Source organism: Garra rufa, chromosome 5 (assembly GCF_049309525.1).
Source record: "Garra rufa chromosome 5, GarRuf1.0, whole genome shotgun sequence".
Lineage (NCBI taxonomy): Eukaryota > Metazoa > Chordata > Actinopteri > Cypriniformes > Cyprinidae > Garra > Garra rufa.
In genome coordinates this window covers 33,065,196-33,090,156 of record NC_133365.1, presented here as the reverse complement: position 1 = coordinate 33,090,156, position 24,961 = coordinate 33,065,196, and the positions used below count along the sequence as shown (strand labels likewise).

The following is a 24,961-nucleotide window of genomic DNA, read 5'->3' as shown; positions in this document are numbered from 1 at the left end:
ACACTTTTATGTCCTGTAGTATTTAGATTTTTATTAAAACTAATAGATTACAATTTTAACAAGGTCATATTAAAATTGTATGGAAAAAAAAAAAAAAAAATATATATATATATATATATATATATTATATATATATATGATTTTATTGATATTCCAAACAAAGACTAAAGTAAGTGTCAGTAAACAAAAAACAAAGCATGTTGTTACACCCGGCTCAATGATGTAACATAAAGGGAGACGACACAGGCGAAATAAAGTTAAACGTAACATTTATTATCCCAAAATTAAAGTAAACATAATCAAAACATCAGTATCAGTAGGTCTAATCAGTGTGAAAAGCGAATGAATGGATGCAGTAAGTGTTGTCAGTGATAGTGAATGGATGCAAAACAAAACATAATGCTACAAATTGGAGCGCAGCTCTGGCCAACTGCCCGAGGAACAGCGGCCCTGACGAACTCTGGCAAGGTGTTTAAATAGGAGCGATGACGACCATCAGGTGCGCTGAAGTCACGCCCCAATCTCAATCCTAAAAGAAACAAAAACACCTAAACCAAAACAGGGCAGTCCTAACACACCCCCCTTAAAAAAAATCCCACATAAAAAAAAATGTAATTGTAACATACATACGTATGGATTGGAAGTAGGACAAGTCACATCAATTGGAGACAAAAAACCATCACGTCACTCCGCCAGAGGGGCACGTGACAAAGTGTCCGCAAAAACATTCTCAATTCCCTTAATATGTTTAATCGTCAAGTTGTAAGGCTGGAGGAAAAGTATCCACCGCATTAATCGTTGACTCGGACTCTGCAATGAGTGAAGAAATGTCAAGGGATTGTGATCCGAAAAAATGACAACTGGGGACCCTCCCCCCACATATACATCAAAATGTTGAAGTGCCCAGATAAGTGCTAGAGTTTCCTTCTCAATAACAGAATAGTTCAACTGATATGAATTAAATTTACGTGAAAAATAACTAATTGGATGACTAAGACCATCAGAATGAGTCTGGAGTAAAACCGCTCCGGCTCCCACATGACTTGCGTCAACTTGAATCTCGAAAGGAAGGCCACTTAAGGGCACTGCTAACACAGGAGCAGCTGTCAACAACAATTTAACATTCTCAAAAGCTTTTTGACAATGTAGAGTCCACTCAAATTTAGCAGAGTTCTTTAAAAGATTAGTGAGGGGACAAATGACTGATGAAAAATTGGGGCAAAACCCACGATAGTAACTGGCCAGACCAATAAACCGCATGAGCTCTTTTTTAGTACAAGGCGTAGGAAAATTCTCGATCGCGCTCACTTTGGCACGCAAAGGGCGCACCATACCCTGACCCACTTCCTTGCCCAAATAAGAAACCGTTGCCCGTGCAAAATCACATTTAGCTAAATTCACGGTCAAATTAGCCTCTGCTAAACGTTTAAATAAATCTCGTACCCGTGTCACGTGTTGATCCCAACTATCGCTGTAAACTATAACATCGTCCAAATAGACCGCGCAACCTTCCAAACCAGAGACTACACGATTCATTAGTCTCTGAAATGTAGCAGGAGCGTTACGTAAACCGAAGCTCATGACAGAATAAGAATATAGCCCTGAAGAAGTTATAAAAGAAGTGATTTCCTGTGCCCGAGGTGTCAAAGGCACCTGCCAGTACCCTTTAAGTAAATCAAATTTACTGACATATCTTGCCGAGCCCACTTGATCAACGCAATCCTCCATTCTCGGGAGGGGAAACGCGTCAGGTTTAGTAATTTTGTTAATTTTGCGATAATCCGTACAAAACCTGTCTGTTCCATCCGGTTTTCGAACCAATAAACATGGCGAGGCCCAGCTCGAACAGGACGATTTGGCAATGTTATTCTTCAGCATATACTGAATCTCCGACTCTAACTTAACACGTTTTTCAAAAGGGACGCGATAAAAACGCTGGCGTATAGGTGAAGCATCACCCACATCCACGTCGTGCTCTATTAAATGAGTTTGTGATGGAACGTCCCCAAACAGTGACGAAAACTCATGTATCAACTGTGACAATTCCGCTCGCTGCAAAACAGACAAGTGAGAAAACAAACTCTCCAAATTTTCCAGAGTCTCAGAATTTTTTAATCGGGGTTGCACTACAGCATCGTCTAAAAACTTACCCCCTTCCCGGTCTCCCACAGAAGACTGTCCCAGCGCATCAGTCACAGGACTGACCACCGCAGATGATTTAACACCAACTGCTTGACAATCACGGGAGAAAAAAGGTTTCAGCAAGTTTACATGACAGATTTGGGTTGTTTTCCTTCTATCTGGAGTTGCAATTTCATAATTAAGATCAGACAGTGCACGCACAACAGTAAATGGTCCCACAAATTTTGCGCAGAACGGAGAGTTCACTAAGGACAGCAATGCCAAGACCTGATCCCCAGGATTGAATACACGCCTTTCAGACCGACGATCAAAAAGCTTTTTCATCTTAATTTGTGACTTCTCCAAATTTTTCCGTGCTGCTTGACCAGCTAAAAACAAACGTCTTTTAAAACCATTCACATAGTCAAGCAGACTTTTTGGTGGCTGTTTACCTTTTAACTGATCGCTGACAACGGCAAGCGGACCACGCACCTTGTGTCCAAAAACTAAGTCGTTAGGACTAAAACCCAAACTAGACTGCGTGACCTCCCTTGCGGCTAACAAAAGCCACGGAAGCCCTTCCTCCCAGTCTCGATTCAATTCGACACAATATGCACGCAAAAGAGACTTAAGTGTTTGGTGAAATCTCTCCAACGCACCTTGACTCTGAGGATGCTGTGCGCTGGAACGGTTATGTTGAACTCCTAACTGCTTTAAAATCTCTGCGAACATTTTTGACGTAAAATTCGTTCCCTGGTCACTTTGAATGACCTTAGGGATGCCAAAGATTGAGATGAATTGAGACAGGGCTTTTACTACGGATCGCGTAGTGATGTTACGCAGCGCGTAAGCCGCTGGATAGCGAGTACTTTGACACATTACAGTCAAGAGAAATTTACTTCCCGATTTAGAGGGAGGTAACGGACCAACACAGTCTATTAACAGATATTCAAAGGGCTGCTCTACTGGAGGAATTGGACACAATGGGGCCGGTTTCAATGGTTGATTAGGTTTTCCGGTCACTTGGCACGTATGACATGTTCTAATAAACCGCGAGATATCTTTTTTCAAAAGCGGCCAATAAAAGTGTTGCAAAACCCGTACATAAGTCTTTTTTACACCCAAGTGACCCGCTATATCGCCATGAGCCAATTGAAGTACAACATCTCTGAATTTTTCAGGTATAACAACTTGAACCAGTGACTCACCACCGCCATCCTCATTTGGGGCAAGCCACTTACGCAGAAGCACCCCATCATTGATGAAGTATCCAGTCGCGGCACTCTCTACCTCCTTCGGTGGGAGAACAGCAGCGACCAAACTTTTCAACCCAGGATCATCCCTCTGGGCGTCAACGAATTCTGCACGAGAAATTTTGGACAAGAGAGACAATCCAGGAACAACCAACTTAGCCGGTACGCAAGTATCATACAAGTTAATGGTCTCATCATTCAACATTTTTGTCTTAGACCGCGTCACAACACAAGACACATCTTCGGGCAACTCACGACATTCCTGATCGAAAAAAGATGGGGTGACAATCGGTGAAGGGGCCATTACCGGCCACACACACTCCCCGGCCAAGTTATTTCCCAAAATGATCTCCACTCCCTCCACCGGCAAAGAAGGGCGCACTCCCATAATAACTTCTCCGTTCACTAACTGGGACTGTAAAACAAACTTGTGCAAAGGAACAGACAACGTTTGGAGTGCAATTCCTCGGATCAAAACATTCTTACCAACATATGAACTGGATGAAAATGGAAGTATGGAATCCAAAATAAAGGACTCTTACGATCCAGTATCTCTCAAAACTCTTACCGGTACACTCTCATGTCCCTCTAAAAGAGAAACACACCCTTTAGAAATAAATGGTGCATAACCTGTGTTGCATTTAATTGCGGAACAATTTTCTCTTATCATGGACAGGTCTTCCATACAGCGTGCAGACGGCGCATGCGGCAAGCAAGTAGTCAGAAGTACAGGCGCAGAATTTTTATTCTTACCACGTACCTGTTTACTTTTAAGTACAGGACACTCATTCTTCCAGTGCCCAGCCTCTAGACAATAACGACATGTAGAATCAGATATTACTCTGTGAGAAGGTGAACGACGATCAATTTGTTGTGATTGCTTAAAATGAATGTTTCCATTACCCCGATTCCCATAACCAAATCGGTTTTTATGAGTCAGAACGAAATCATCTGCTAATGATGCAGCGTCCACGGCAGTACGAGGTTTATTTTCATTAATATACACAGCAATTTGATCAGGAACGATGTTTTTTAGTTGCTCAATAATCATCATTTCGCGTAACTCACTAAATGATTGTACGTTAGATGTTGTACACCAGCGATCAAAATGATTACTTAACTCTCTTGTGACTTCCACGTGTGTTTGTCTCTCACTTTTTCTCCAAGTACGAAAACGTTGGCGATAAGCTTCTGGAACCAGCTCAAAGGCTTTTAACACCGCAGATTTTACACTACCATATTTTTTCCTTTCCTCTACGGAAAGAGCAGTATACGCCTCTTGAGCTTTTCCCACTAATACAGATTGAAGCATAACTGTACGGTCGGTCTCAGGCCATTCCCGTTCATCAGCTATGCTTTCAAATAATGAGAAAAAGACATCCGGATCTCGCTCATTGAACGCAGGCAACAATTTCAAATTATTAATGAGATTAAACGAACAATCTGCGCGATCAGAAGGTGACCTGCTCTCACTTTGAAGTTTCAAACTCTCAAATTTTAGCTGAAACTCTTGATTTTGTCGTTCTAAAGCTAATTTTTGCTCATGTTTCAATTTTTCAAACTCCATCTCACGTTGTTTCATCAAGTCATCTAATTTAAGCTTCTCTATTTCTATTTCACGATCACGCATCTCTTTTTCGTGCAACTGTTGCATCCCAATCAGCTCTTTTTGCTGCTCAAACGACAACCCAACAAATGACATAGACTTCTCAGCTGCGGGATTAACCCCAGCTGTTACTCGTTTTGGCGTGATTGGTAAAATCTGAAGTTCACACAATTTAGCTCTAATTATTTCTCTGACCTCATCCTTTCGCAATCGCTTATCAACGCCCCTTAATTCATATTGATCGACAATTTCCCATAGCTGTTTTTTCGAACACAAATTCAATAGCTCATCCGAGGGAGCTTTACAAAATTCCTCAATTGATGTCATTATCAAACCTTCAAAAATAATCAATTACTATAACATAATTCGACCTATAACCTACTTCCAATTACAATTCACTCAGGTAATTCTTACGGTCACAAACTGTGTACAATTTCACGACCTCCCCACCTAATCCTAATCAAACCTTCTAACTAACTATTCCTAATCTTCATGCGCTCCCAAGAGTCAAGCCCTTTGAAGCACCCAAATACCGCTGGCGTGGAACCGAACAGACAGTTCGGAGCTACACCACGGCAGTGCACTTGACCCAGAAGCCGCACAAAAATAATAAACTAAAACAAAAAAACAACGCAAAGCGCTGCTACAACCTAACTGGGGAATATACACAAATACACAGCTTTAAACCGCAAGAACTTACCTTTTCTGAGCTGACTAGAAATACCAAAACCGACGCTCCAACAAATATTTTCGCCTCATGGTCTCTCCCACCCAAGTAATTAAACGAATAAAGTTTAATAAACAATCAGTTTAACGAAATCAAATCAATTTAAATTAGACGAGCCCCCATATGTTACACCCGGCTCAATGATGTAACATAAAGGGAGACGACACAGGCGAAATAAAGTTAAACGTAACATTTATTATCCCAAAATTAAAGTAAACATAATCAAAACATCAGTATCAGTAGGTCTAATCAGTGTGAAAAGCGAATGAATGGATGCAGTAAGTGTTGTCAGTGATAGTGAATGGATGCAAAACAAAACATAATGCTACAAATTGGAGCGCAGCTCTGGCCAACTGCCCGAGGAACAGCGGCCCTGACGAACTCTGGCAAGGTGTTTAAATAGGAGCGATGACGACCATCAGGTGCGCTGAAGTCACGCCCCAATCTCAATCCTAAAAGAAACAAAAACACCTAAACCAAAACAGGGCAGTCCTAACAATGTGAAAAAAAAATAAGGTAGCAGAATATTTTCATTGTGTGTGTTAAAATTGTGAAAATGTTAACTATGTGTTTTTGAAATACATAAAATGCTACCTATTAAATTAACCGTAGCAAGACAAATAAGTCTGCCATTTTATTTACCAAAAAAAGCTATTTCCTCTACAGTCCATAGGGTCAAAGGTGTCCACAGCTACACTCTTTAAAAATACTTTGGAAATAGTATTTATCACTTTAAATAAAAATAAGTTATTAATATTATTTTTGCATGTGACCCTGGACCATAAAACCAGTCATAAGGGTCAATTTGTTTTTAAATTGAGATTTATACTGAATAGGTAAGCGTTCCATTCTGGAATCTGAGGGTGCAAAAAAAATCTAAATAATTGCGAAAATCACCTTTGGTTGTCCAAATGAAGTTCTTAGCAATGCATATTACTAATCAAATATTAAGTTTTGATATATTTAGGGTAGGAAATTTACTAAATATCTTCATGGAACTTGATCTTTACTTAATATCCTTATGATCTTTGGCATAAAAGAAATCTTTGGCATCATTTTGACCAAAGTCCCTTTAAGGCAAGTCATGTCACTCGGCGGCCATCTTTGAAACGCCTCTCGGGCATACAAGTGCAGCTCCTATCTGTTTGAATGGGGAAACATCAAATTCTCCAAAACTGTTCACCAAGCTTACGATTAAATTTCATATTTTAAATCTCCAAAGAAATCCAACAAGAACTGCCTCATAAATATGGTTCCTTGTGCTCCAATAGCGTGAAAAAACGCTTATTTTTCCGGCTAGATGAGCCAGTGCGCATGTGCAGTACTGAGCGCACGTCTAAGAGCGCCGATTGTTTCTATAGCAACCGGGACTTCTAACGGCAGCTGCAGTGACGCGCTGACTTTTCTAATCAACGATTGGCTCTTTTACTAAGAAGGCGGGGCTTCGCGGCCATAATGAGCGTTGCATTTTTCCCCATTCAAAACTACACGAGTGACATGTCTTTGGTATTCTATAGTCTTTGGTTTGACCCATACAATGTACTGATGGCTATTGCTACAAATGGTTTTCTGGTCCAGGGTGACATTTTATAATGGCTGTGATGTTGAAATGCATGTTGCAGGGTTACAATGAGATCTCTGTGAGACTAACCTTACGCACAGACACTCGGCAAATGCAGGGGTCCAGGACCCCCGTGGCAGGACTGGCAATCATCTTACACACAAAGGAGAACTTCTTTCGCCAGCGAACACAGTTCTCCTGAACCTCCTGCCTGTGGACATAAACAGAAGAGAAAGAGTTATCAACATGATTATAAATCTTTATGAGTTGGCCAGTGAAACATTACTAAGGAGATCGCAGATAAAACAAACAACACGATGAACTCTCTGATGATTAACAAAATGGACAACATCGTCTGTTTGGATGATTTTTCAGACAGTTCACAGGGTTGCGGATCATTACGAAAGTCTGGCCAGAGATGTTGAAAACTTTTGCAATCTATTCACTGTGACTAATCGCTCTTCACCACAACAGTCCATCTTTGTGAAACAACAGGACTTTGCACAGGAAATGAGAGCATTAAAGAATCAGATTAGAACACAGCTCAGCTTCCAGTCACAAATTAAGCTAGTCTGCAGCAGAAGATGTAAAAGAGACTGTAGAGTATGAAATGCCAAAGGAGCCATTCTCATCCTTTCATGTCTGCAGACCTCTTTGATGAAAGTGGGTCAGTTTGTTCTCTCTTCGCCTTGCGCTATGTTCCTTCTCATCATCCTTCAGTCCTGCAGCTCTTATGCACTGCTCTGCTCTCTTATCTCCCCACAACATTCATAAACATTTGATTGATGGTTTAATTATGTCTATTTGTTTTTTAACAATGCCCTTACTACCTTTCTGGGCCTTGAACGTCATGTGCGTTGTTGTCTATGCAAGATCAAAACGCTCTTGGATTTCATAATAAATATCTTGTGTTCAGAAGATCTTATGGGTCTGGGACGACATACCAAGTTGTAAATTATTTACATTACATTCTTTTGCATTCAAGTCTATGTTAGACCCATTGGACCAATGGAAATTATTGGATAAAATAGTTTTTAGGACAGGATAATAAAATAAAAGAATTTAATATTATTTTTGTGTTCTGGGTTAATGTTGACTGGGGTACCAACTGAGTATTTATTCACAGATAATTAATTAAAAATTATACTGGATATATTTTCTATATTTTTACAAAAATATAAAGATGATCAACCTTCTGTAGATCAATCAGGAAGGGTTTTTTTTCACAGTGGTGGGGCCCTTTTATGATTTTCAATGTTGTGCTATACCAATTAAAAAAAATTTGTTATAATATATGACAATATACTGGATCATGCATAAACATTCTATTAGGGGTTGGCCGATTATCGGCACCGATGACATTTTTAGGGTTATCGGTATTAGTCGTTATCAGTATTAGAGCATTTAAAGATAGTTTTGTCACTTTTTTATTCCTAATTTTTACATTAATGTTAATTTTTACACCAGACATATATATATCGGTTCAAAATATCAGTTATATATTGGGCTTTTTATTTGTTAAATAATTCTGGGGGGAAAAAAATATCACAGCCTCCAACAAAATATTAAGCAGCACAACTGTTTTCAACATTGACAATAAATCAGCATATTAAAATTATTTCTGCAGGCTCATGTGACACAGAAGACTGGAGTAATGATGCTGAAAATGCAGCTTTGTATCACAGAAATAAATTACATTTTAAAATATATTCACATAGAAAAGTTATTTTAAATTGAAATATTTCAAAATCTTGCATATTTGATCAAAAATACTGAAAAAAATGTATCCGTGGTGAGCATAAGAAACCTTAAAAAAATCTTACTGATCCCAAACTTTGTATACACACACATATTGTGGGCCAACAGGCCTGGCTGATTATCGGCATTGTTACTGGGCATTTTTATAGTTATCAGTAGGGCTGGGCGATTAATCGAAAAATAATCGAAATCGACATTCAGAACCTATAATCGATCAAATTTTTCCAGGACGATTATTTCAATTACTTTCCCTTTAAAAAACACTAGCGCTCCGTTCCGTTATTCCGCCGACATGTCGATGGAGAGCTTAAACAGTATTTATACAGTAAAAAGTATTTACAGGATATACAAGGGTAATTTTATTTAGAGGAGATACTGCTTATTTTCTACTTTTAATATGAAAAACATTGAAAATTATTTATTTTGTTTCCAATAGTGCAAGTTATTTATTTTCACTAATTTAAGAAAAATGTGACTTTTCGTTTTAAGCAATGCGTGCTTTAATTTCAGTTGTTCAACACTGATGTTCAATTAATAATCATGGATAGTTTCCTTCAATTATTTTAAAATCAAGTAATGCACCCTTCATCCAAAAATCTCTCGCTTGTAATATGTGAACATATTTTCTGTACAAAACTTGTCAGGGCATATTATGAGGGAAAAAAAATTAAAAAAATATATTATATAAATATTATATAAATATAATTAAATATAATTTTATTAATAAATATTATATAAATAAATATTATATAAAAAATATTATATAAATATTATATAAATATAATTAAATATAATTTTATTAATAAATAAAATAATCGTTAATTAATCGTAATCGGGTTAAAATGTTCAATTAATCGAGATTTTGATTCTAGGCCAAATTGCCCAGCCCTAGTTATCAGTATCTGTCATTTTCAAACACGATTTGTCAATAAAATAATTGAAAAGCATTTAAAAAAGTTTTTGTCAGATTGCTTGTTATTCTTAATTTTGACATTAATTTTCATTTTAACACCAGACATATATCGGTTCAAAGTATCGGTTATTATTCTACCTAATCTGTAGTAATCAGCATGAACCCTGAAAAAAACACATATCGGTTGACCCCTAATATATAGGTAGCACTTTTTGTTTTACAGTCCTGTTCCTCATGTACATACTATGTACTTATTATAGTAATTACAATAACTAGGTAATTATTAGGTACTAACCCTGAACCTACCCCTAAACCTAACTTTACCTCATGTAGTTACCTTAAATTTTTCAGGTGAAAAACACATATCAGTCGACCCTCTACATACTATACATGCTAAAATTATCTCTAAACATTGTACAGTTTAGCAGTAAATGTTCTCAGGTAGGGAATTTTCCCTGCCACCTTTATCAGACATCTCTCCCTGGGTCATAATGAAATTCGAAGCAATTTTCATATCTGGACACAGGTGACAATTCTTTTGGAACATTATCTGAGCCCTAATATGGAGACTGCAATCACAAAATCAAGCGCTGTTGTGTCTGTCTTACTAGATAAAGCACTAGGTTTTAGCCGCCTGTTTCCACACTGTTATCCTTCATATTGTACGGTGCCTGGAGGCAGATTTGATGGCCTCCTCCTGTCCTTTATTTACCCTGGGCTTTTTGCCAAGGCATCTGTCCCTGATATCCGCCGGCGTGCCAGGGAAAATGAGTGCGGATAACGGCACATCCATTATCCGAGTGTGACCCTGAACAGACTGGCCCTCCACTAGTACCACACACACACACACACACACACACACATCAACTGCTGATGGGCTACAGGTCACGTTTGACTCAGATAGATATGTCTGATTACAAAGATAGACTTACCATCCCAGACTAAACAGTTAGTTATTCAGTTAGTGAACTGAAAATCATTCCTATTTAAGCAAATGGTAACCTAAAACTACTCAGGCTCATATTACACAGTTGAAGCGGAGTAAGTCTTCCAAACTCACTCCACATGACACACACAAACACGTCTGGAGCTACAGCCCCTGGCTCACAGTTCTTTCAAAGTCTGAGGAACATCCCATTGCTTTGTTCATTTGAGTGAGAAAGTGTTTCCTTCCTGTTCTGTGAACGACAGACATTCACAAGTTCCTCTAAAACATTCAAGCACCTGTCAGCTCACAGCTGTAAGATGACTCATAAAGATCAAATCAAGACTTCCCGGTGGTCTGAAGATCAGAGGAAAGCGGAATATTACATTTTTCAACATTAAGTTTTGAAAGAGCAAACCTGATAGAAAAAGCAAGGATAATCGGAGATGACCTTGGTAAGAAAATGTAGTATGGTGAATCACAAACGGTTCACAGATAAGCTGAATAGGTTACAAACTTTTTTACATTTCACATTCTGTTCTGTCAAGTTCTGTGTCTATTGTCAAGTCCAACTCAGAGTCCACAAAACCACTGTGGCACAGCATGACCGGACAAACCAATAGGGTTATTCAGTCATCACATTCAGTTGTAGGGAAATGCAGAAGACCATGGGCTTCCTCAAGCAAGTCCGAAATGGTTTTTAGAAAAGCAGTTTTACATTTATAAGTAATATAAAATCTGTCGTTTTTATTACCTGAAAAGACTTTGAAGTTTTGTTCTACAACATAAATTACACACAGTCATACCTCAAACATGGATTTGGAAACTGCTGTGTACAAACAAAAGTTTCTATCTAATTCAAATCAAAATCAAATTTGAAAAGTCAAATCTTGAAATGTTTTTACTATTTTAAATAACTGTTTTCTATTTGAATATATTTTACATTTTTAATTTATTCCTACATTTTCATTACTCCAGTCTTCAGAAATCATTCTAAAATGCTGATTTGCTGTTCAAGTAACATTTAATATAATTATTATTATCATCAATATTTAAAACAGTTGGGTGTCTTTTTTTCAGGATTCTTTGATGATTAGAAAGATGCAAAGATCAGCATTTATCCAAAAAAAAAAAAAAAAAAGAATTTGTAATATTATACACTTTAACATTAAGTATACCACCATACCAGTTTGGTGTCAGTATATGTTTTTTGTTTTTTTGGGGGGAAAGAAATTATAGAAATTAATCATTTTATTTAGCAAGGATGCTTCAAATTGGTCAAAAGTGATGATAAAGTCATTTATAATGTTACGAAAGATTCTTATTTCAGATAAATGCTGTTCTTCTGAACTTTCTATTCATCAAAGAAACCTGAAAAAAATTCTACTCAGCTGTTTTAAACATAATAATACATGTTTTGTTTTTTTAGCAGCAAATCAGAATATTAGAATCATTAGATTTTTAAAATATTTTCAAGAGAAAACAGTTTGGATTAAATAAATGCAGGCTTGGTGAGCAGAAGAAACTTCTTTAAAAAAACATTACAAATCTTTTGACTGATAGTGTATAAAATACAGTTTAGTTCCGAATGGTGCACGACTGGTGAACATAAAACAGAAAATGAATGAAAAACAATGCTTCTCAGCATGGGGTCCATTTCGGCGGGACAAAAGACATAACAATCAGCCACTGAGTCGAATGACACATAAGCCCTAAAGCACAAAGATATGCACTGTTAAAGTGGTTTCCTACATATTCTCAGTTGATATGTACTCAGGGTGACTCAGAACACCCCTGATTCACAAAACAATGCCGATTTGAGAATGGGTTAACCCTGGTTCCACATAAGTCCATTAAAACACACATACAGACACATAAAGCTCTAAAAGCTCTTTTCCAAAGAGCCACTACAAAGCTGTTGTCACTAACCACACATCAGATGGGAAAGATAATCATCTGTATGAGCAACCTGGAAAGCAATAAATGTCTGCTAAGTCACTTGTGCCGCAATGAAAACATCAAACTTTACAGTAACAACTTCCTTAATGATATCTGTGATGTGAACAAAGCTGATAAAACTACCATTCTTTCACAATTAGGTGACAAAGTAGGTACTTTTCCATTATAAAGCAATTTTTTAATTTACTACCTTTAACAAATTTGAAAAAAGTAAAATAAATCTAAAACAAGCCAGCCAACTCAATAGGGTTAACTCAATAAACACTCCCATTTGCTGTAATAAAACAAAATAATATGTTATGACATAGTGGTTAAACATAACAACAGGTAGGTTTGAATCACATGAGAGATGACTCATGAGTTGTTACTACTGTGCCCATGAGGAAGGCACTGAACCCTGGGATACTCCAGCGGGGTTGTCTAAATATATAAATTCAAAAGTCAATGTGGATAAAAGGATCTGCTATATGACCGATCTCTCCAATATCCGCCACACGTGAGACTGTGGTAACATGATTAATAACTGACTGCATATAATGATAGATGACTGCCGTGTTATCATGACATGTGACACTCATTAGTCATAGCTGTGATCAAATGATAGCAAGCTCATTAAAGTGTAAAGCCTCATAGACCTCATTAAAGTTTTATAAACAATGATGGGTCCTCTCTGGACTCCCATCTTAATATCAAAACAATGATTAAGTTGCTTTTGTTATGAAAATGTAAATCATCAGTGGTGAGTATGTGGTGGGGAGAGTCTGGTGTCACGGCTTTTGTTTAGATGATGCTCCTTTAAACACTTGCGGTTTTTATGTCTACCTCTTTCTTTGAGGATTTTAATGAATGCTACCAATGTAAATTAACATTTACAGTTGAGATAAAAAGTTTACATACACCTTGCAGAATCTGCAAAATGTGATTTATTTTATAAAAATAAGCCGAATCATACAAAATGCATGCAATCCCACAAATTCTTTGGTTTTTCAGCATTTTTGTGTATGTGAACCCTTTTCCAAAAATGACTGTATGATTTAAGATCCATCTTTTTACACTGAGGACAACTGTGGGACTCATATGCAACTATTACAGAAGGTTCAAACACTCACTGGACTGGGGGTGAAAACTTTTTGAATTTGAAGATCAGGGTAAATTTCAGTTATTATGTCTTCTAGGAAACATGTAAGTATTTTCAGTAGCTTCTGAAGGGCAGTACTAAATGAAAAAAATATATTATTTTTAGGCAATATATATTTAGGCACATATATTCTTTCACTTCAAAAGTTTTCACCCCTGGCTCTAAATGCACCAGTTTTTACCTTTTGGAGCATCAGTGAGCATTTGAACCTTCTGTAATAGTTGCATATGAGTCCCTCAGTTGTCCTCAGTGTGAAAAGATTAACCTCAAAATAATATAGTCATTGTTGGAAAGGGTTTAAATACATAAAAAAAAGCTGAAAAACCAAACAATTTGTGGAACCTGAAGGATTTTTCTGAAGAACAGCGGGCAGTTTAACTGTTTAACTATCACTAAAAATGGATCCCAATGGATCATTTAGGTAACAACACAGTATTAACAATGAAGTGTATGTAAACTTTTGAATAGGATCGTTTTTTATAAATTCAAGTATTTTTTTTCTCTTGTGGACTATATGTAATCATCTTTTAAGTTAAATAGTTTATTCAGGTCAGTACTAAATAAAAAATAACATACATTTTATTTGATATCTCTTATTTTGGTTAAATAATTATTATTATTTTGTATTCTGCAAGGTGTATGTAAACTTTTGACCTTAACTGCATGACATTACTATTGCTCAAACTTGGTGTTAGGAATTCAAAATAAAAAAAACTAACCATCTAACCTCAAATTGTGCAAAAGAGAGGAGGGATCCTCTTTTAGGGTGACAGGACTAACAATTTCCCAACAGTGTATGATAAATACAGGCAAAAACACAAAGATTTACTCAAATCTATTCAATGGCCTAGAAACCACACAGAACGTAGCAGGAAATTACCCAAGCAAGCACCCAAGACTTAAGGGGGTTTCACGAGAAAAACAGTGCCTTGTCGCGCGACGTCTTTAAAATTCGAACACATAGTTTTCTATCAGGCTTGTGCACAATTCAGAATTGAATTGAGAATGACTCCTAAATTCCAATTCAATTCTTGAATTTGAATTGATGTCAAAAACAGGATCTAGAATTACAATTCGAATTTGAATTAAAGGAAGCAGAATTGCAATTCAATACAAATTCAAAGAAATTCATAAACATAAGTGAAGTGTTTAACAATGAAGCTTTACAAAATATGTCAGATATGATTTCATTACATATTCTATAAATGATATTAGTTTGAACTACTTGTACAGATTACATTAACAGGAAATGTTTCCCCCAGCAATGAATGTTAAAAGCTCTAGTCACAGAACACATAATTAAGTTTGATTTATTGGAATTGGAATTTTGTGGAACAAAATGTATGCAGGGTTGAGGAGTGACTAGTTATGTGTAATGAAATTATGCTATTAAATTACAAAATTAATGTAATTGTATGTGAGATTCAACACATTCTTTCTGTTGCATGACTGTGTGGAATGTCTTTGAATTGCCACGAATTTGATTCCACTTCCTGTCATTCCAACTCCAATTCAAATTCAACTTCCTGTGGGGCGGAGTTAATTCAACTCAAATTCCAACTCATGAATTGAATGGCGGCCAATTCTGAAATTCTGAATTGTGCACAAGCCTGTTTTCTATGAGTATACGCACACTGGCGTCGCCATTCGGCGTATGTCCGCGGCGCCCAGCTACGACTCAGGAAGCTGTTCAAATTTCTGCCGCGCCACAGAGCGCCATCTGCATAGTTTTATATTAAATAACATCATATTTGTCTCAAATCGTCCTATTAGATAAAAAAAAAAACAAGATACCACTGCTGCAAAATACTACTTACATTAGGTTTACAGCTTGGAAAAAATTTAAACCTATATAATTAATTCATATTTTTTAATTCAGACATTTTTACATATGCAAAATCTAAAGTTCTATGTAACATTTGTCTGTCGTTATTACATTCACTGTCTTTGATTGCCACCTACTGGATTTACAAGGTCACAACCGTCACTTGCAGTTCAGAACTTCCCTGAAAAATGAGCTGGCGCGTATAGAAAGTGCACGTCCGGTGTGCAATACCTCCAGCTGTCCTCGGCGCGGCGCGACGCAACGTCGCGCTGTGTTTCTCGTTCCGGTGTGCGACCCCCTTTAGTATGTGAGCTAATGCACGGGCAAAAAAAACCCCACACATTTATTAGAAAACACAAAAAACTGTTGCTGCAGCAAGGCTTTTTGCAACCACTTCTGCTAGTAAATATAAAAGATGCTATTTGCAGCTGACTGGCTGGTTACTGTAAAACAGCAAACCAATTCTTCAAGTTGAAGGGATTTTATGAAATCCCCTACATCTCACTTTATCTTTATTAGCTCCCACTCTCTCACTCATACAATAAATGTCCAGTTAGTCTCCAGTGTTACGTAAGGCCCATCCCACAGGTGTGCCATGTCACTGCAGGAAGAGTCAGTCTTACATAACCTGGACTTCTGGTTCCTCTGTCAAAGCACTCAATTGTTGCTCATGAGGGACTGTTTACCAAAGATCGCTCATGTGAGTGCCAATAAGAGACCTTCGATTTAAAGGCAAACAGAAACTGAACAAAAATGCACTCCCTCTCCCTCTTCTTTTAGCAGCCTCTCTTGGATTTCAAACTTGTAAAAACTTCAAAGCATGCAGACAGGTGCAAACAAGCTCTGACGACATGACGAGGCAAGACAGAGGAAGTCAAAGACACCTGCATGCGAAGAGCACGCAAATGTAAACTAAATGTAAATAATAGCTTACAGCTATTACAGCCTCTTGTACCACAAGGTTTGCATTTTTTAACTAGCAAACTTTTGACACAGTTTAGCTGTTTTTCTTAACCACATAATATGTACAGAAACCCTGTAAGAAACACATCTGATTTGAGTTAGGTGAACCTGAAACAGTTACATAGGGCTCACAAAAGAGGACTGGTTGATTAGTCATTCTGGCACAGCAGTTTTGAATACATGTTGTACATCCTTATTCTGTAAACACTAGACTTTTGTGCTCTTATAACAGAGTAGTTAAATGAGTAATACACAGTTTCAGCATTTTGTGTTCCCTGAAGTCCAAATTATAAAACACTACCAGTCAAAAGTTTTTGAACAGTAAGATTTTTAATGTTTTTTTTTTTAAGTAAGTCTCTTCTGTTCACCAAGCCTGCATTTATTTGATCCAAATTACAGCAAAAACTAAAATTTGAAAACATTTTTACTTTTTAAAATAACTTTTCTATTAGAATAAATTGTAAAATGTAATTTATTCCTGTGATTTCGAAGCTGAATTTTTAGCCCAAACAGTTTATCAAGTTTAGCAGAGTTTCTCAGGGAAATGCAAAACTTTTGCGTACAAACGCAGTTTCTCAGGACAATGCAAAAGGTTAGGGGAAAAAAAACAAAGTAGGGTAAAACAACAAAAAAATAATTGCAGCCAAACACAAATTGTCTCATTTCTGTCAGCATCCAAAAGTTTTCAAAGCAAACACAATCACTAAAATTTAACTTCTCCTCCAATCTCAATTTTCCATCAGCACGCAAACAAATTTTACTGAGCTCATGATTACCCCACCATGAAGTTTTCGGAATAAGGCTCTAACTTTTAGTGAATCATCTAAGTGACTTAGCACGGAGTTCTGAAAGTTTAATAGTGTACATCCGTCGAACACTTTCATCTAAAATAGCCAGAAGAATTATGTTTTTCATGATATGTCCCCTTTTTATCCGAATGCAAAAGTACGCTCACACTTATCATGCACATCTGTGTGAAATCTGTAACAGATCAGAGAGGCAGCAGATGCATTCCTCATCTGGATCGGGGAGAACAGGAATGATGAAGGAGGGAATCAAGTTGGAGAGAAGAATGAAAATATGAGTCAGAGAACATACAGTCACATGCACATGTAGGCACACATGCACCCACAAAGCAAGCACACACCTTCAATGGGAGAGAATTAAAGGGATAGTTCACCCAAAAAAGAAAATTCTGTCATTACTCTCTGACGTTTCGTTCCAAACTCGTAAGATCTTTGAAACACAAATTAAGCATTCTCATAGCTTTATAAAATTACGGTTAAACCACTGATGTCACATGTCCTTACTTCCTTTCTGGGCCTTAAAAGCAAAAAGCTCTCAGATTTCATCAAAATATCTTAATTTGTGTTCTAAAGATAAACAAAGGTCTTACGGGTTTGGAACAACATGAGTAATAAATGACAAAATTTAAATTTTTGGGTTAACTATCCCTTTAACAAAGAGCACATGGGATGAGAGCAATGTAACACGAATTTAAAGGAAAAATAAGCAACATGACCTACTTAACTGATATCCACATCATTAAGTTGCACTGAGGTCATGCTGGCTTAAAAGAACAATGGATGTGACGTGGATGTGTGATCACTTGAAACGTGAGCTCACTACTAGAGTCTATAATGAGCACAATAGATAGATGTATAGAGAAGATATGCTCACACATTCTCCATTTATGGAAGCACAGAGCTTTGGGTAATAAAACTAAAACCATGTCTAAGACCAATGTGAGTGTTTTCACTAAACTTAAACATGCGGTACCATATGACACTAGCACAACCTAGAAGCTACTGTTTAATGTCTAGGTGGAATATGGATCAATGAGATTTTACAGTGGGTACACTGACTTTTTGAGCTAGTTAGGACAAAAACTTGGAATTACATGGAAAAGATGAAACTTTTATCACTTGTTTTGTCACAAGTCACACCTGGTTAGGACTCGGCTTGAGATTTAATGAGGTAAAAAGCATTTTTTCAGGCTCTAGACATGTCAGTTTTTGTTTGAAGTTTTCTGGTCACAGATTGATGAGGCCCCAAGCCCACTACCTGTTTTATTAGCTGTGGCTGGGGTTCACTGCCATTGAAACTTCAGCACAACAGTGGGTTTTGTGGCAGCACGTGGGATACGGACACGTGCTGCACCTTAAAACATGACCGACTCAAGAATATCTGCCCTAATGAATTATTCACGGTTTTCTCCATCATTTCGAAAAACTGAAAGAGAAAGCGATGTGAGCCACTGGAGTGGCTGATATCTATATTTCATCACTCTACAGAGCTCATTAGCTTAGTGGAGCATCTAGCACAGCTGTGTCAAACATACAGCTGGGATGATTAAAGGGAAAAACTGTCAAAATTGTTTACTGTAATGTCTTCCTGACAGAGCAAAAGCTGTGTTTAGATTGCTTGAGGAGCACCATGATTTACTGGAAAAAAAGAAAAAATCTTACACAAAACCGTTAAAAAGTTTGGGGTCAGTAAGGCGGAATGTTTTTGAAAGTAGTCTCTTATGCTCAACAAGGCTGCATTTATTTGATTAAAAATACAATAAAAACTATTATAATGTATAATATTATTAAAATTTATAAAAACTGTTTTCTATTATAATATACTGCAAAATGTAATTTATTCTTGATGGCAAAGCTGAATTTTTAGCAGCTGTTTTAGAGCCACATGATCAGTCAGATATCATTATAAAATGCTGATTTGTTGTCCAAGAAAAAAGTCTGATTATTATCAATGTTAAAAACAGCTGTGCTGCTCGATATTTGGAAACCATGTGGCAGCCATGATGCTTGTTTCAGAATTCTTTGATTAATATAACATTTGAAATATATATCTTTTGTAACTTTAAACCTGAAATAGAGATCATCTTTTTATCTATTTAATGTGTCCTTGCTGAATAAACTTTTGACCCCAAACCTTTGAATACTGTATCTATGTGTAACTATATAAAAATGTCTTTCATAAAGTGCCTTATGGCACCTATTCATAATTCTTTTCATTTTTCTACATGCCCTCATGAAGTATACACCTCTAATTGAGCGTAAGGGTGAGGCATGACGTTGTCTTGGCGTAAACACAATAACAGCATTCCAGCGGTTCCAGTGAGAGCATCAATCTTCTCGCAGAGCAAAGACTGCTATGCTAAGATCATCCCTCGCAAACACTGTGACTCTTCACCTCTCTCCACAAACACTCTGCTGGGCCAGAAGAGCACTGCTGTGTTAAACACAAAGAATATGGCAGATGACAAAAAAAATCTGATTCAGTATAAAGCATATATGTTTAGCCTCATCCAATCAAGTGACAGCAGTAGAATTAGCATTTTAAACCAAGTGTTCGTTCTGAATTTTCACTGATATTCTTCCTTTAAAGTAAACAGAGGGGCAAATGCTTTTGAAATTCTTCTAAATAATGTGTATTATTGACTGTGCCCTTTCTGCAGACTCAACTGTAGCCTAAATTCCAAACCAAGAGTTAATCTGAGCCCATCTGTTTAGACAGACGGTTAATCCAAGACTGGTGTTAAATCCTATTCTCCTGTAGATCCACACAAACATCTGGATGAGAAACATGTTGTATTAGTGTGTGCACATTACAAAAAAGAACATTAGATATACACATGCTTCATGACATTACAGAAGGGGATGTGATCAGGATGCATCCTGAAATTCAAAACTGTTCTTTTACTCAGAAGCTTTAGCTTTAACCTTTAGTTAAAGGTCCACTGAAGTGCTTTGAAACACGCAGCGTTATACTATGACGTAAAATCAACTGAAACTGGAAGACAGGGCGGGACATATCAAGCAGTCACACCCCTTTTTTAAATGGTTAATAGTGATTTGTTTATATCACAGCTTGGGCCAGAGCCACTAAGCTTGGTAAAGCCACATTTGATAGCGTATTATAGCCACAATTTCATCCATATTGCTTTAAAATATAGCATTCTGTGTAGAATTTAACTGGCTCTGATATGTTTTGTGGTATGCGCCGACTTGTGCATATAATCCACTCCATTTATTTATATTGTAGGGGGCGGGACACTTCGAATTCTAGAGAGCATTTGATTGGACAGAAAGTTTGATGAGAAGCTGAAATGCAGGGTGATGTCAATTCTAAATGCAAATTTTGTCATTCTTTTGAAGCATAACATTAAGGCTAACATATTTGTACTAAAAGCCAAAAAAACTTTCATTTTGATTTCATGGGAACTTGAAAGTATTCAACAAAATAAATGAGAAGCATTGTGGAGGGAGACAAACTGCATACAGCAATCACAGACATCGCTATTTACCAGAATCAGATTTCTCTGAAGAACCCTGAATTACCTAAAAAAAAAAAAAAAAAAGTAGGTAATTTTCTCCATAATACCAAACTTGTGTGAGCAAAACACAGGCCTTTTTCAATTAGGATGGGATTAAATACACAAACCATGGTTATGAAACCTAACCTTTTCTTGGAAAACTAGTCCAAATCTCAAAAGGATCTAAACAGGGCTTGTATGTACACGACCGCTCAAACGTTTAGGGTTGATGATATGTTTTTTATGTGCTTAAAAGAGCATATAATCCTTCAGAAATCATTCTGATATGCTGATTTGCTGCTCAAGAAACATTTATTATTATCATTGTTGAAAACAGCTGCTTAGTTTTTTCGAGGAAACTGTGATACACAAAAATACATGAATATGATTAAGAAGTTCAAAAGAACAGCATTTATTTTAAATATAATCTTTTGTAACAAATACATGACTTTGCTGTCACTTTTGATTAATTCAATGTATTCTTTCTTTTAAACAAACTTTTAAATCTAGAAAAAACTGATTTCTCTCTCTCTCTCTCACACACACACACACGCACACACACACAAGATTAAATCAATTCACTGATTTAGTCATACACAGGGATCTGTGCATTATGTAACAATCTCTCATGCGCTGAGATTAGGGTGTACCTGTGGTAGAGGATGGGGGCCAAGAAAAAAGGGCGGTTTTGTAATGCAATCCAGCTCTCAGAGATTCCTGTGATGTTGACATCTCAAAGGTTCAGGCAGTGACACACAGCTTCTAGAAACTTCTCTCTCAATGCTGCCATTCAATACTGTTTGAGGTTTAGAGGGGGAAACCAAAAACAAATGTAGTCTTTCTAGAGGCCCAATGATCTTAAACAAGTTCTAACTAATGTCTAAGCCTTCAGCTATCCAAAACAGAGGATTAATCGACCTGCCCGAGGATGCAAAGATTGTATCACACGTAAATTGATTAACCTGCCAAGAAAGAAAAAATGTACTGTTGTTGCGTAGGTGGAACTCAAACCATCTTGAGTTTGATAAATAATCCATTCACATTAAGTTGAAAAGGAAAGCATTCTTCATTTTTTTACTTAACGCATTTTGTAACAAGCTAAGATGTTACAAACACAACCACAGAGACCACAAAAATAGCCACAAAGACCCTGACAAACTGAACATTGGATTATAGCCTGGCTCTTTTCCTCTCTGATAAGGTATGCAAATAACAGCCGGGGGCCCTTTCGATATTATCAGTGTTAGCTGCTGCGTAATATACACAAGAAGGCCTGGAGACCAGTCCTATGTGATTTATATGTAACCAACCTTGCAGTGTGATTCACTCTTCATATCTCTGGAACACAGACACTGATCAATGGCTTTTTAGGTCAGAGCCTCTTTAAAAGCTGTAAGTGGACCCTGTGGACTTTTTTGCCAGCAAAACCTTACTTTAATTGATTACTGATTGAAAGCGTTCAGAGTTGGTGTGGAGGAGGTTGGGTGACAGAGACACAAATTGCCTTTAAAGAGCATAAGTAAACGCTCTCAATCAGTAATCAGTTGAACACTGCTCTCTAAACTGAAATGTGGAGGTCAAAATGGAGAACTGCTTTCTGAAGCTCTCTGCAAATTAGTCATCTCCAATTCCACTAGAATGGATCAGAACACATTGGACAGGCCAGACCCTAAGAGAAAAGCCAGAAACACACACACACAGACTGATGCAGATGAAAAAAAATCCAGCTCACTCTTTATGAGAGTGACATATTGCCAATAACTATTGCATAGAGAGCCAAACGATATGAAATGAAATGCTGCTGCGGGAGCTTTGGCTGTATGAAAACAAACAAGTACGAGTTCAACTGAAAACAATGAAGCTATCATAACTGATGGAAACAGAATGCTTTAGAAAAAAATACCACAGACTAAACTGATATCTTTGAAACTCTTTGAAATCAACTCTAGATCTTTATAGCACCCAGAGAGACCAGCATGTATGGTGTCTCCTGATGTTAGCCACATTTTATTGATATCACCCTGTACAGGCGTATTTTCCCTTCGCCTTCTTTCTTTTTCTCTCCCTCACGTGTTTGTGGTTGGAGGAGCTGTGCAGTTGACAGTCTGACTCAGGCTCTCTCAGCTGACTTATAGCGGGAGAGACCCAAAAAGAGAAAACAACCAAGAAAATGAAGGGGTGGAGAGAAGAACGCTGCTGTGGGACTGATAGATACAAACTATTTTGTACTTTAAGCCAGTGGTTCCCAACCTTTTTTACTTCGGGGCCCCCTCCTTCTCTGGTCAATTTTGCAATGCCCCCCTATGACTGGCATGTCCTCTTATACTGTTCTTCCACTGTAAAAATTATTTATTTTTATCCTTTTTTTATCAACCAAAACATTTGTTTTGCCTTATTATTCTTCCACTGCATGTTTAAAAAAAAACTCAAAATTCTTTTAAAATTATACTTTATAACTTATACTTAAATTATACTTTATAACCTTAAGACATCAGACATCAGAGACATCAGAGTACTTTCCTTAATAAGTAAACCTACCTACCAAAGAGGACAATAAAAGAGATGCCAAAAGACTCACTAAACCTCCCTTTGAACTTGACTGACTGAATATCTACTGTTTGTATCCATTAAAAAATAAACAATTAAATTAAAAATACAGCAAATATATTTTGCATCTGTTAAACATCAATCTGAAGGCGGATCGACAAAGATCAGTGAACTCCGTCAGAGCGCGTCTGATGCTCATAATCACCGAACCTCACCAGATCCTCCTCTATCGGTGAGCATCCATTATAAAACACTCACAGGACATTAATTTGGACAACTAGGCAAACGTATTTAAATTTCACACAAAAAAACAATAGGGATCAGAGTCCAGAGAGCGCGCATAGTTTGTGAATCATTAGCGGACTTATGCGCGCCTAATGTAAGATTCTTATACACGAGTGTTATACATAGGTACGCTCAAGTTCGTTATTATCACTCGAATCGTGTAAAGTACATTAGCGCTACGGCATTTGCTTCATGCGTGTAGCCGAGATGTAGAATGCGCGCAGCGGTTGGAAGTTTTGAGCCGCCATTCAGTCTGTATTTAACAGTGCGTCAAGTCCGAAACAATCAATCACAGAACACGAGAGAGGCTGTGCTTGATCATTTTTTTATTTAGCTATAATATAATGAAATAAAACAATTATAGGATAATATTTAAATTAATTTTAAGATATCTCGCGGCCCCCCTGGAGGATCACCGAGGCCCCCTGGTGGGCCGCGGCCCACAGGTTGGGAACCACTGCTTTAAGCCACTAGTTCCCAGCTTTCTTTAATAGTTCTGGGAAATTGTGGAGCTTTCTGTAGGTCAGAAGTCATTGTTGTTGTTATTGACCAGTGTTTCTTTTGCTGCTTGTCAATGTAAGCCTGTTTAGAGTGTAAACTCATGTCAAATGGTTTAAATGGTGGTCTCATGACGAAAACGAAATACATACAAATAAGTACATATCACTGCAGGTTCCAAAAGAAATGAACAATAGAGGCGGTAAAACAGCGAGCACTTGTAATCGTTTTCATACAGTTATGATTACAGATCCATGCGTTTCGTTTTTCAGATGCAACAAGCTTGCTCGGTAGCTCAGCCGATACTGAATTGGACTTAGGATGCGGAATCCTGGGGTACAAATTCCATCAAAAACATGACTCAAGATGAAAGAGCTGAAAGATAACAGATTAAAAAACAAGCTAAAATGGCATTTTTATGCCACATTCGCTTTTGTTCATACTATCGGGTAGGTTTAGGTGTAGTGCAGATTGTACGTTATTTTAAAACGTCACAGAGCATTACACTTATAGTGCGAATCCAACTGACATTTCCAAGTAGGAACTCGGGTGACACGT

At 37.3% G+C, this 24,961-nt stretch overlaps 1 protein-coding gene across 2 annotated transcripts in view; it reads right to left on the bottom strand.

Annotated features, from left to right (window-relative positions):
• The window catches only part of eeig1b (estrogen-induced osteoclastogenesis regulator 1b), a 53,846-nt gene that overhangs the window by 13,881 nt on the left and 15,004 nt on the right, over positions 1 to 24,961 (bottom strand). For both annotated transcript variants that reach the window (XM_073840804.1, XM_073840805.1), the window contains exon 4: positions 7,359 to 7,479. In XM_073840804.1, coding sequence (XP_073696905.1) covers positions 7,359 to 7,479 — 121 coding nt within the window. The remainder of the gene's footprint in view (positions 1 to 7,358; positions 7,480 to 24,961) is intronic.